The sequence below is a fragment of the Bos indicus genome, chromosome 9 (genome assembly GCF_029378745.1).
Source record: "Bos indicus isolate NIAB-ARS_2022 breed Sahiwal x Tharparkar chromosome 9, NIAB-ARS_B.indTharparkar_mat_pri_1.0, whole genome shotgun sequence".
In the NCBI taxonomy this organism is placed as follows: Eukaryota; Metazoa; Chordata; class Mammalia; order Artiodactyla; family Bovidae; genus Bos; species Bos indicus.
Window position 1 is genome coordinate 91,376,244 of NC_091768.1, and position 12,567 is coordinate 91,388,810.

Consider the following 12,567-nt stretch of genomic DNA (forward strand, 5'->3'; position numbering starts at 1 on the left):
ATACAGACTAAACAGGTAGGCTATCTTTTTATGCAAAGAAGATATCATTAAACTTCCATACAAACAATGCGTATTTCAATGACGCCAATAATCTATTCATATCATTTCACCCTGCCTCCTCCGCAACCAGTGACACACATTTCTGAAATGTCTGTCTCAGGTCAGGGGACTTTTCTATAGTCAAGGAATGGAATGAGACATAAGACATATCAGTTTCCACATTAAAAAAAAAAAAAAAGATTTCTCAGCCTACATATTTATCGCAAACCTATTCCTGCTTCCTCCATCTCTGTGACCGTAATCCCAATTTGGGATATAAAGTCTCACCTATCACCCTTAATCTGCTGCTACAGCCTCCCAAGTGAGGTTCCTGCCCCCAGTCCCCACTTTGTATCCACCCTCTGTCCGACAGTCCAGGGAGTCCCCCTGAAATTCTGAGTCCTCTTAACGGTTCCCCTTCTCACCCAAGTTTCCACGGACATGAGCCCATTTGTTGATTCTCCACTTGCTTTTTCCTTTCCTCTCTAGGAGTATTGACATGGGTTTTCTCCCCCATACAATGCTGCTTCACCACCCCAGGACATGTCACATAGAGGACCTTCTGCACCCTTCTTCACCTGCTGTTGCTGCTGATAAGTCGCTTCAGTCGTGTCCGACTCTGCACGACCCCATAGACGGCAGCCCACCACGTTCCTCCATCCCTAGGATTCCCCAGGCAAGAATACTGGAGCAGGTTGCTATTTCCTTCTCCACTTCTTCACCTAGTGGACTCTAATTCCTAGAGTGATTTTCATATGGAATATTTCCCAATCTCCCTCTCTCTCTCTTTTGTTTTTTAATGGATTTTACTACAGCTCATGAATGTACATTCACTTCAGGCAGAGGACCTCCTTCACCTAGTCGACTCTAATTCATACCTAGAGTGATTTTCACATGGAACATTGGCCAATCTCTTTTTTTTTTTTAATGGATTTTACTACTGCTCATAAATGTACATTCACTTCGGGTATCATGCTCTCCAAAAAACTGAACCCCCAGATTGAACTGAGAAGATTTTTTCATGCTTGCATGCCTTCCAATGCTTGGAACCCTCTTAGAACTTACCACATCACACTTAGATGTTCATGGGTCTGTCACGTCGTCTATTCTAAAGCTTCTTAAGGAAAGCGACAAGGAACATATTTTATTCATTCCTGCATTCCCCGAATCTCACACAGTGCTGAGGGCCAGGTAGACATTCAGTTATGAACTATCTCTGCTAATCCGGGGCAGGATGTGCATAGGTAAGCATTCACTGCTGTGCTTACTGGTCCAAGTTCAAATGCATGACCACTGCCATTAAGTGGACTTGCACGACTATTCAGTAACTGTGTTTTCTCATCCCTTTTTTCTCCCACTCCCCTAAATGACTATTTCAGAGTTTCTCATTTCTGCTCAGATCTCCTCCCCAATCCTCCCCTGTAGCTGATGACCCTGCTCTTTATTTTTTTGAGGAAATGGAAACAATCAGAAGAGTAGTTCTCCCAAGCTCCTATTGCCTTCTATCTACATCAGCACAAGTACATGCTGCCTTCCTTCCTGTTCACTTGGGTGAAATGTCTGTGCTTCCAGCAAAGACCCATCTCTCTACTTGTAAAAGCACGTTCTTTCGTACATTTAGGAAATTTGCTCCAGCAATTCTCACCCCTTTCCTGTGACTCATCAGTTTCCCATCTGCAGGTGATCATTCTCACTGGCGTACTCATATGCTCTTATTTATCATACAAGCCCTTCCTTGACCCCCTTCTCTGCTTCCAATGTCCTTGTGCCTCCTCTTTTAGACCCACTGGCACATGAATGTATTGTTTGTGCTCTACATTCAGCGTTAACTTATGCTTTATTTGGAGTGTTTTATTATATTTTCTTGTCTTCTTCTTTTCCTGTTTCTAAATTGACTGGAGTAACATGCATTTCAAGGGAAAAGGTTCACACACATAGTAATCTGAGTAGTGAGATTTATCATTTTGAATCACAAAAGCAAGGGTGTGGTGATAAACGGAGGTTAAAAGATACTTTGGGGTTTCAGGAAGGAGAGAAAAACTGTGCAGAAGGAAAGTAACCAAAGAGGAATACCCAGGAGGTTGGCCAAGACCAAGAAACAGAGGAAAGAAAGGTTAGTAAGTAAAGTGGGTAACTAGGAAGGACTGCCAGAAAGTCAAGCAAAGCCAAGGCAGTTTTCTCTCTGAGTCCAACATCAACACTTCAGAAAACAATCTTTCCCACCCAAAAATATGCTTCTATTCTCTAGTCTTACCATAGTACTATCGTAAGTAGTCACTTAAGGAGTTTCACTTCGTTCTTAAGAAATCTTGATATCTGTCCAGAGAGTGATCCTAATATGCTATTGAAGAAATTATTAATTAAGATCTTGGCAAATCAACAAAATTTGGAAAACTGATTTTTTCAAGGCAAAAATGAATTCACCACCCCTCTAAAGGGGATAAAAGGTTTTAGGAAAGGATCTCTTCAACTTTGGGCTAACACTTCTCATATGGTTTCTAGCTCTAAATAATTCAAATTTCTTCCCATTCAGCTCAAGTCTGTGTTAGTTCCTTTATGGATAAAAGAAAAAAACTGTAGATAAGAATAGAGAGGAAGGAAATTAGCAAAACAATAAAACTCTCTGAGCTCCTTCCTAGACTTGGCAACCCAGGGTCAAGAGCATCAGGCAAAAAGCCCTGCTTCTCCCCTGTAGAGCAAGAGGCTTGCTGAATGCTTTGAACTACTTTTACAACATCCTTCTGGTTTTCTGGCAGGCAGGGTCTGATAGAGTTCTGAAAAATATCATCCTTTCATTTTTTTACTCCAACTATTCAGTGCATGGTTTGTATCAAGACCTAAGCATTGGAAATGGATTCTATCAGAGCAGTTGGGCAAAGAAAGGTCTGTTCCCCTTCAGATACAAGTGAGGGTAGTTTTCGGAGAAAGTTTCAGTTGGACTCATTAATCATTTCATTAATCATTCATTTAAAAATAAAGACAGGCTTAGCCAAAAGTCAGGGAAGGTGGAGCTCTCGGAGACTCTTAAAGATCTAAAGATCTCTAGTGTGCGACACAATAGTTTGCTCAACTTCCTAAAAGAATTTCTATAGAGAGTATTCATTCCAATACAATCCCCGTGCAAGAATTTTTCTTTATTTCTGGAATGTGCCTACACTACTATAAACATTATTATTAAAATAGTTTGCTTGCTTCTGCATGAAACTGTTCTTTTTTTTGGCTTGTCCACACTCCAGCTTTGAAGTATTTTTTTTATATATTTATATTGCAATGTAATATACACAGAGCAAAATGTACACATAAAGTCTGTGCTTAATAAAATCATCACAAAAAGAGCACATTTGTGTAACCACTGTCACAGTCAAGGAAAGACTCTTATCTGGCACTTCAAAAGCTTTACTGTGGTCCTACTCAGTATATATCCTCACCTTTTCCTCAAAGGTGACCACTATCCTGACAGCTTGAGTTTTAAAGACAGAACTCCCCTGGTGGTGGAGTGGTTAAGAATCCCCCTGACAATGCAGGGGACATGGGTTCAATCTCTGGTCCAGGAAGATCCCACATGGCCCAGGACAACTAAGCCCATGTGCGGCAACTACTGAGCCCTAGAGCCTGAGAGCTACAACTACTGAACCTGTGTGCTGCACCTAATAAAGCCCACACGTCCGGAGCCCATGCTCCACAGCAAGAAAAGCCACTGTGATGAGAAGCCTATGCACGGCAACTTGAGAGTAGCCTACATGCAGCAATGGAGACCTAGTGTAGCCAATAAATAAATGGAAAAAAAATGTTAAGATAGTTAAAAGAAAATTATTCTGATAGCTTTCTGACATGAATAAGCATGCATGTACCAAATGATCATTCTCTAATGAAGAGGCTGATTTTTTTTTTTTCCAACACGGTCAATTTCCATGTCATCCTGCCCTCTGACCTCGTAGGAGGTTCACAGAAATACACAACGTGGAATCTATCTCATCAGCCCCAGCCTAAGGGATCTGTGGAAAGGCCTTCTTTTCAGTGATGTTCAGAGAGTGCAGCTGGGTGGGGCAGAGAGCCCCTGAAATGATCCAGCATTCCTTGCTCCCTGGGATTCATGCCCTTCTGTAATTCTCCTTCTTGACTGTAGGGAGGCTGACCTAGCGATTTGCTTCTAATGAATAGAACGCTGTAAAAGCAATGTCACGTCTCTCCTGAGGCTGGGGTATGACCCACCCTGCTTGCTCACTCTCCCCACCTTACTCGCTCTGCAGGAAGTCAGCTCTTACTTTGAGAGCTGCTCTATGAAAAGACCCACATGGGAAGGAACTGGGGTGGCCTCCAGCCCATAGACAGTGAACAAATGAACAACTGAGACCGTCAGTCCAGCAACCTGTAAGGAACTGAACTCTGCTGTGAAAAAGCTTAGAAGCACACCTTCCCACAGTGGAGGACTGTGGATAGCCCCAGCTGGTGCCTGGATTATAGCCTCATGAGGGACATGGAAGCAGAAACACTGAACCAGGCCACACCCAAAGTCCTGACTCCCAGAAACTGTGAGACAATAAATGTCTAGTACCTGGAGCTGCTATGTTTGTGGGTATTTTTGTCGCCTAGTTAGTAATTACTAAAACCTGGGAAGAAAAGAAAAATCTGTTGGATTCATCAATTCTGTGGCTATAGTGCCTGAAGAACAAGAGGTCACAGAGAACCACAACTCTGCAAATATTGAGTTGGCCAAAAAAGTTCATTCGGGTTTTTCAGTAACATCCTAAGAAAAACCCAATGAACTTTTTGGCCAACCCATGATGACAGACTATATTTGATTTTGAAAGGAGTGCTAGTAATGTTTTTCATCATTAAATGCTAAGGAAATTTCTCTACATTTGGGTTTTCTTTCTATAAATAAAATGTACCTTTGCCTTTTATTTTTCAGCTTCATTTTAGCAAGGTTTTTAGGGTGCTTAAGTTTTCTATAGATGAACAGGGACATCTGACTAAGAGTTACTCAGGCATCTTTGGTAGCCTTGTCTTTTTGCTTGCTGACATTTCTTCCCGGAAAGGGATTCACATTCATATGATATAAAAGGACATGTACAAAACAGAATTAAATTTCAGGTCTGTCAAGGCTTTTCAGAATCTATAAATCTTCTGCTAATTCAGAACTATTTTACAAACTCTTCTGGCCTCCCCTTGTTTGTACTGTTGTCTAAATGTGAAACCAGGATGCTCTTGCTACAGAGAACCCTTTCAGTTACAGGAGGCCCTAGAAATAGCTCCAGTACATCCTGTACATTGCCCCTTATTCTCATGATGAAATCCCCTGCTACCAGGAAGTATCTCTTTCCCACTGCCCAGCTCTCATGGTGTTTTGTAGCTTCAAACCCAACAGCTTGAAGTCTCTTAAGTCTTTGCTGTATCTAAAATGTAGACATTTTCTTCTGGATATAGTATAGAAGAAGGGCCTCCTCTCATGAATCAGGTGAAATCCCAAGATCTTATTAAATATTACTGTGTATTCCTGCCAGTTGACTATCTCAGACTCTCTCTAACATTTATTATTCCAGGTAGAAGGGTACAAAAACAAATTACACATGATCCTTGCCATCTCGAAGCTTAATATTTGAGATTTTATGCCAGAGTGAATGCAAAAATCAAGGCCTATTGTAAAAACCACATTCCCTAGGGCTTTAGGAATGTCAAGGGTCAACTCACCCTACAGAGACTGTATTGGCTTTACTGCCTTTCCCCACCCTCTAGCCACATAAACACATGTGGTTAGCATGGATTGTTCCACAAAACCAGCATTTTCTCACCCCACACCCACAGAGTTCATCCACAATCTGGAATTTCTTACCTTTAATGTGCTATTCAAAGTTCGTATTTTGTGGAGTTTCTCATTTATGGATGGATTCTTGCACCGCTTGACAAAGGACTTTCTCAGCTCCTTTTTGGTTGAAGGTCGTCGGTCCCCAAGAGGAGACAGACTAGCTTGCTCTAACGATTTGTAGAGCTTCTCCATTTCATCATCTTCGGAGGCTTTTGTCTCTTCTATTAAAATAAAAACATAACAATATGCCCAGTTAATCAAGGACAGAACATTTGACACTGTGGTCCTAAAACAAGATCCTTCTGACACCTTCATCTTAGACTTCCAGGCTCCACAATGGTGAGACATACATTTGTCACAACAGCCCATGTTCCCTTTGAAGGCTCTAGGGCAGGATCTGCTCCAAGTCTCTCCCCCAGCTTTTGACGGTTCCTTGGCTGTGGCAGCAGGACTCTTATCTTGACTTGGTGTCTTATGGTGTGCACGTCTGTGTGTCCCAATATCCCCTTCTATAGACACCAGTCATATTGATTAGGGGGACATCAATCTCTGATTTAGATGATATTTGGGTGAGACTCAGAGTTGACTTAGAGTTGATATTGGAATGGATTCAGACTTTTGGAGATGCTGAGATGAATTCAGTTAGGACTTCAACCCAGGGATTTTGGAAGGACAAAACTGAACCCATCACAGTACACCCTCTGTGCTGTGTGCTCAGTTGCATCCGACTCTCAGTGGCCCCGTGGACTGTAGCTCACCAGGATCCTCTGCCCATGGAATTTTTCAGGCAAGAATACTAGATTGGGTTGCTATTTTCTTCTCTAGGGGATCTTCCCCACACAGGGCTTGAACCTGTATCTCTTGCATCTCCTGCCCTGGCAGGCAAGTTCTTTACCACTTGCACTACCTGGAAGTATATACCCCGTAACCTCCCAAAATTCATGTCCCTCTCACAGGTGAAATACATTCATTCATCCTAACATCGCCACAAGTCTTAACCCATTCCAACATCGACTTTAAGTCTGAAACTCTAAGTCAACTCTTAAGTCTCGTCCAGACACCATCTAAATCAGAGATTAGTGGGACTCAGGGGAAGATTCATCCTATGGAAAAATTCCTCTCCACCTGTGAACATGTGAACCCAAACAAGTTCTCTGCTTCTCAAATACAGTGGTGGGAGAGGAAAACCTTTGCAAACCAATATACATCCTAAATAATGAGAACCATTGTCCCAGATTCCTTTTTAATGTCCTTCCTAGAACTGCCCTTTGAAAGAAGGAATCTGCCTGTGGTCTGTGGCTCTGAGCAGATAATAATCATTTCTCATGCCACACACCCCCATTCTCTTCCTTAACCACGCCTCACCAGCCTCAGCCCAAATGCTTCCATTGGAGTGATTCTCCCGGGTATCCAGAGGGACCCTATATATTTAGGCAGTCCCATCGTGCTAGCCATAGTCACTGATCTAGGGATGCATACGGGTCTCAGATCAGGCCCACAGGGCCAAAGAGACTCAATTCTGAGACTTCGGTTTGGAGTATCAGGGAATCAATCTCCTTGTTTTCCTAAACTGAGCAATGTGATGATATGACCTGGAAGATTCCAGGAATCATGCCAAGAGTCATGAAAATGGAGCCAATCCATAGGATACAATTGAGACATGGATCTTGGTGATACTGTTAGTGTCATCTGAGCCCCTGGGAGCTAATCCATTGCCTTTGTTAAGGTATTCTGGATGTTGTCTTCAGTCATATGCAACTGAAAGAGTCTCGAATGATATAGAAATTTACTCAAAGAAAATCATCTCCTGTCGCTGCTTTAATTTCTTACTAAGAACTTCAGTCCTTTATTCACTTTGGTCTCTGAAAAGTCTTGGGAAAGATAGACAATAAGACTTTTTTTCTACCATGCAGTCCTTAGTTTTTTCTACACATGCAGGAATCATGAGATTTGGTTCCTGTCCTGAGAACAAGATTGACAGAGGATCATATAGAAAGCATGGCCTTAGGAGAACTAAAAAACAGTCTCTCCAAAGGGGATAAAAAAGTCATACAATAGTCATCTAGGAGCATCAAAATCAAGCACACTCACTTCCTTCACAGTTTATTCTTGTAAGATTAAGTGTCTTTAGGCAATGTTTTTTCCCCCTTCTACTACCAGAAAGTCCATAAGCATGCATAGTACTCTTTCATGAAATGGAGAGAAAAGATGTTGGGTTAACTTTGCAATTAAATTATAGTACTGGTCAATAAACTTCTTTGTTTTCTATCAAAACAATATCAAAAAAAGGGGGAAATATTCAAAACTACATTCGAACACAGACTTTTTGGCTCAGTTGGTGCAGATATCAAAAGCAGGCTTTTGCCAATAAGCACATGAAAGGATGCTCAGTATCATTAGTCATTAGAGAAATGCAAATCCAAACCACAATGAGATACTGTGTCACACTCACCAGGATGGCTAAATTAAAAAGGACATAAGTGTGGTGAAACCAGAACATTAAAGTCCTTGGTGGGAATGTAAAATGGACCCCACTTTAGGAAACAATCTGGCAGTTTCTCAAAATTCTAACTGTAGACTTATCATGTGTGTGTGCTAAATCACTTCAGTCATGTCTGACTCTTTGCAACCCTGTGGACTGTAGCCCACCAGGCTCTTCTGTCTACAGGATTCTCCAGGCAAGAATATTGGAACAGGTTGCCATGCCCTCCTCCAGGGATCTTCCTGACCCAGGGATCAAACCCATGTCTCCTGTGTCTCCTGCATTGCAAATAGATTATTTACTGTGAGCCACCATATGACCCATCAATTCCATTTCTAACTATGTATTCAAGAAAATTAAAAACATACATTAACACAAAACTTGTGCATGAATGTCATGAAAGACACAAACAAAAGGTGCGACAGTGTAAATAAATGTTCATCGATTGCTGCAATATGGTACATGCAGGGAATGGAGTATTAGTCATTAAAAGAAATGAAGTACTAACACACACAAAAACATGGATGAACTGCAAAAAATTCTTTGAAGTAAAAGGAGCCAGTCACAAAAGGCACATACCATATTGTCCATTTATAATAAAATTTCCAGAACAAATCTATAGAGACAGAAAGTAGATTAGTGGTTGCCTGGGGCTGAGGAGGGGACAAGCAGGAATGACAGCTAATGCGTATGGGGTTTTCCTGTGTGTGATGTGACACACTTCACATCAGACTGTGGAGTTGCACAACTCTATGAATATATTAAAAACCACTGAACTGTTTTTTATATGTGAATTTTACGGTATGTGTAAGAAGCCAACTGCCGATGAGAAGAAGCAAGAGACACAGTTTCAGTCCCAGGGTCAGGAAGATCCCCTGGAGAAGGAAATGGCAACCCACCCTAGTATTCTTGCCTGAAAAATTTCATGGACAGAGGAGCCTGGTGGGCTACAGTGCATGTGGTCGCCAAGAGTTGGATACAACTGAGCAACTGAACAAGCATGCATACGTGAAATATATCTCAATAAAGCTGTTAAAAATTAGGCTTTAATAAGATTATCATGATAACTGATGACATTTGCATAGGAAAAATACTAAGCTTGGTAATAGTCCTGGAGTTAAGCTGGAGACATTAAAAAGTGTTAAGAAATTGAAATTAAAAGACATCTGACTCCTAGAGGGTAACATTAGCATTGAAGACTCCACGAGTTTTCAGTCCCACAAGATCACAGTAATTTTATACATCTTTTTTTTTTTTTTTTTTTTTTACAGATAGGCAAGCAGGACTCTACTTCAAATAAAGTCTGGATATATAGCTTTTATGGCTTCCCTTGTGGCTCAGACAGTAAAGAATCTGCCTGCAATGAAGGAGACCCAGGTTCAATCCCTGGATTGGGAAGATGCCCTGAAGAAGGGAATGGCTACCCACTCCAGTATTCTTGCCTGGGGAATTCCATGGATAGAGGAGCCTGGTGGGCTACAGTCCATGGAGTTGCAAAGAGTCGGACAGGACTGAGTGACTAACACTTTCACATAGCTTTTAATACCACAGTATTTTTAAAGTAATATATATTTAACAAATTTTAAGAAATCAGTGAAATAAGTATACAACAAAAATAAACAGAATGGTTACTTTCTCTGTGTGTACCAAGATGCTCAGTTGTGCTACTAAAGACTATGATAGAAAATAAAATTATTTTTGACTAGCACGTTAATTTGTAATTATGTCAGAGTAAAATGATTATAAGATCTTATATCTAATTTGACAGACAGTAAATCGGTAAGGATGAAAATAAGCTTTAGGAGCTTGGAATAGCATGGCATAAAGTACATTCCCTAAATGAAAAAGAAGATGGCTTATTTGGATAATCTTATATTATTTAATATATTTTTATGAATATATATTACCTTTAAGTTTAAAAAAAAAATCACAGACTATCTCCCTCTCCCCACCCACCCCAACATTCCCTTCTCTAAATTAAACTTCAGGGCACTACCCAGGAGGATGTGTGTGTGAGTCTGTGTGTGTGTGTGTGTGTGTGTGTGTGTGTGTGTGTGTGTGTGACTTGCTCCTCCTAGAAATAGTGGAACTTTCAAATTAACACGTAGGTACAGTGGACCTTTTGCCATTACAAAAAGTTAATACAATTTACCTAAAATATGACCAAACAATGTTCAAAAAACAAACACTTTCTCATTGGGATTCACTTAGAAATTGGAGATAGTAGTAAGGAGTGAGTATATTCAAAGAAAGTTTTAAGCTGCTGGAAAAATGGAGAAAAATGAATTCAAATTACCATTACCTTCTACCACTCATCTCCTTGTCCCTCCTCAAAAGAAACCTGAGTCTAGAAAACTATATGTCTGACCTCTGATTACCCGATTCCAGAATCACTCGCAAAGGTAAAGATGAGAAAATAATAATGATGATGTTAAGAGTCAAGAAAATACCCTGATGGCTTTTTTTGCATAATAATCTGTGGAATACTCAACATATTACTAGATATTCAGGGGTAAGACCTGTGACCCAACCTTGTCCATGACCTAGATGGGGATTTTACTCTATTTTACTGTTGCTAATGGCTGGTGCGTAGGTCTTCACAGGACCATAAACAGAAAACCCAATAAAAATGGAAGCAGATGATAAGTAGGAGCATAGGACAAAAAAGGACCCAAAGGGTACAAGCATATCAAAGACAGCTTGCGCCTGACCTCAAAGCAGAAATGAAAGTCCTTACTAGTCATTACATGAAGACTAGCACTGGTTGGCTAACCTTACAGGGCTACCTCCACACCTTTCAAAGGTTTTTCAATAAAGTAGCATTTTTTTTAATCTCCTTTTCATCTTTTTTTTAATATAAATACTTTTCTAAATTCTAATTTCATATTAGAAAACACTAGATTATTCCCTTATTTTACCAGATTATAAAAAGAGCAAAATAACAAAAAATGATTGGCAGGAAAGGCATTTGGTCTCTCTCCTCTGTAAACAGAAGCCAAGTTCATTATCTTCACCTCCTTTGTCTTCTGTGGCAAAATAAAATGAATTTTGTCTGACAATCAAGTGTTTCCCATGCAATTGCTCTCCTTCCTCTCAAGTGCATATTTTAGTTTTCTTACATAAAATAACAGGACTTTAATTTCCTTCTTCTCATAAGGCACACTGTAGTCTATGTCATCAAGCCTCACAAGTTCCTTGCCGAGGAAGATGAAAACTATTTTTATATTACAGATGAGAAAAAATGTAGAGATTCTTGAAAAACAGCACGCAATCTTTCCAAAATGTAAATCGATGCAAAATTAGGAACAAGAGTTCAGTTCCACGCTGTGCAGGCCTGTGCAATTCTCGATGAGTTTCCTCCAACTTTAATAAGCAATCACCTAGGGATCTTGTTAAAATGTGGCTTCTGATTCACTCCAGGACAGCAGGCACTGAGATTTAAATTTTTAACGAGCTCCTCGGTGATGTCAGAATGGCTGGTTCCTGGACATTCTTTGAGTAGCAAGGCTGGGTTGCTTCCCAACAGCTAGTCACACAGAACCTGTCTCAGTTCATTGGAAGAGAAAGGGGCTGAAATTACAATCAGAAAGTTGGGACTCATCCAGAAAGCAGCATCTCTTTCTCTGAGCCATAGCTTAATTTAAAAAAAAAAAAAAATCTGGCTTGCTCAAAGGAGGATCCAAGAATCCTTGCTCTAAAGCATTAGTATCTCACACATTGAATTGGTAGCAATTTGAGGTCAATGTTAGCAACCCTTTACTTCTGTTAGACTCGCTCAGAATGTCTGAAGGGGTCAGGCATAAAACATTCTCCAAACTTAGGTTAATAATCTAATGATTTAGACTCAAGAAAGGGATGATTGTTTTTTTTTTTTTTTTAACAAGATCTTTCTTGTTGACATGAGCAAAAGACAAAACAACACTTCTAACTAATGGTTACTAGTTCCTTCCTTTCCAAGATGATGCCAAATGCATGCACTCTTCTCTTGCTTCCTCCCACATATTCAGCCTATTGTGTGCTTCTGATGGGACACACACGCTCCAGTAAGTCTGGAACTTGGTTGTCGAGAACACTGTATGAAGATTATCTCTTTAAACGCTGTACTGTCAACTTGGCCTCCCCCACTATCTTATTTTTGGCGCTTCCTTGTGCTTTCTAGACTGTGGGCTTTTTATTTTCTGTTCAGAACATAAAAGCTGACTTTAGGAGACAAGAGGGAAATTCACACGCCATATTTCAA

General features: G+C 40.4%; 1 protein-coding gene across 8 annotated transcripts in view; it reads right to left on the minus strand.

The window, feature by feature from the left end:
- IPCEF1 (interaction protein for cytohesin exchange factors 1) overlaps positions 1–12,567 on the minus strand; it is a 167,701-nt gene that overhangs the window by 6,491 nt on the left and 148,643 nt on the right. For all 8 annotated transcript variants that reach the window (XM_070796421.1, XM_070796422.1, XM_070796417.1 and 5 more), the window contains one exon: positions 5,873–6,066. In XM_070796421.1, coding sequence (XP_070652522.1) covers positions 5,873–6,066 — 194 coding nt within the window. The remainder of the gene's footprint in view (positions 1–5,872; positions 6,067–12,567) is intronic.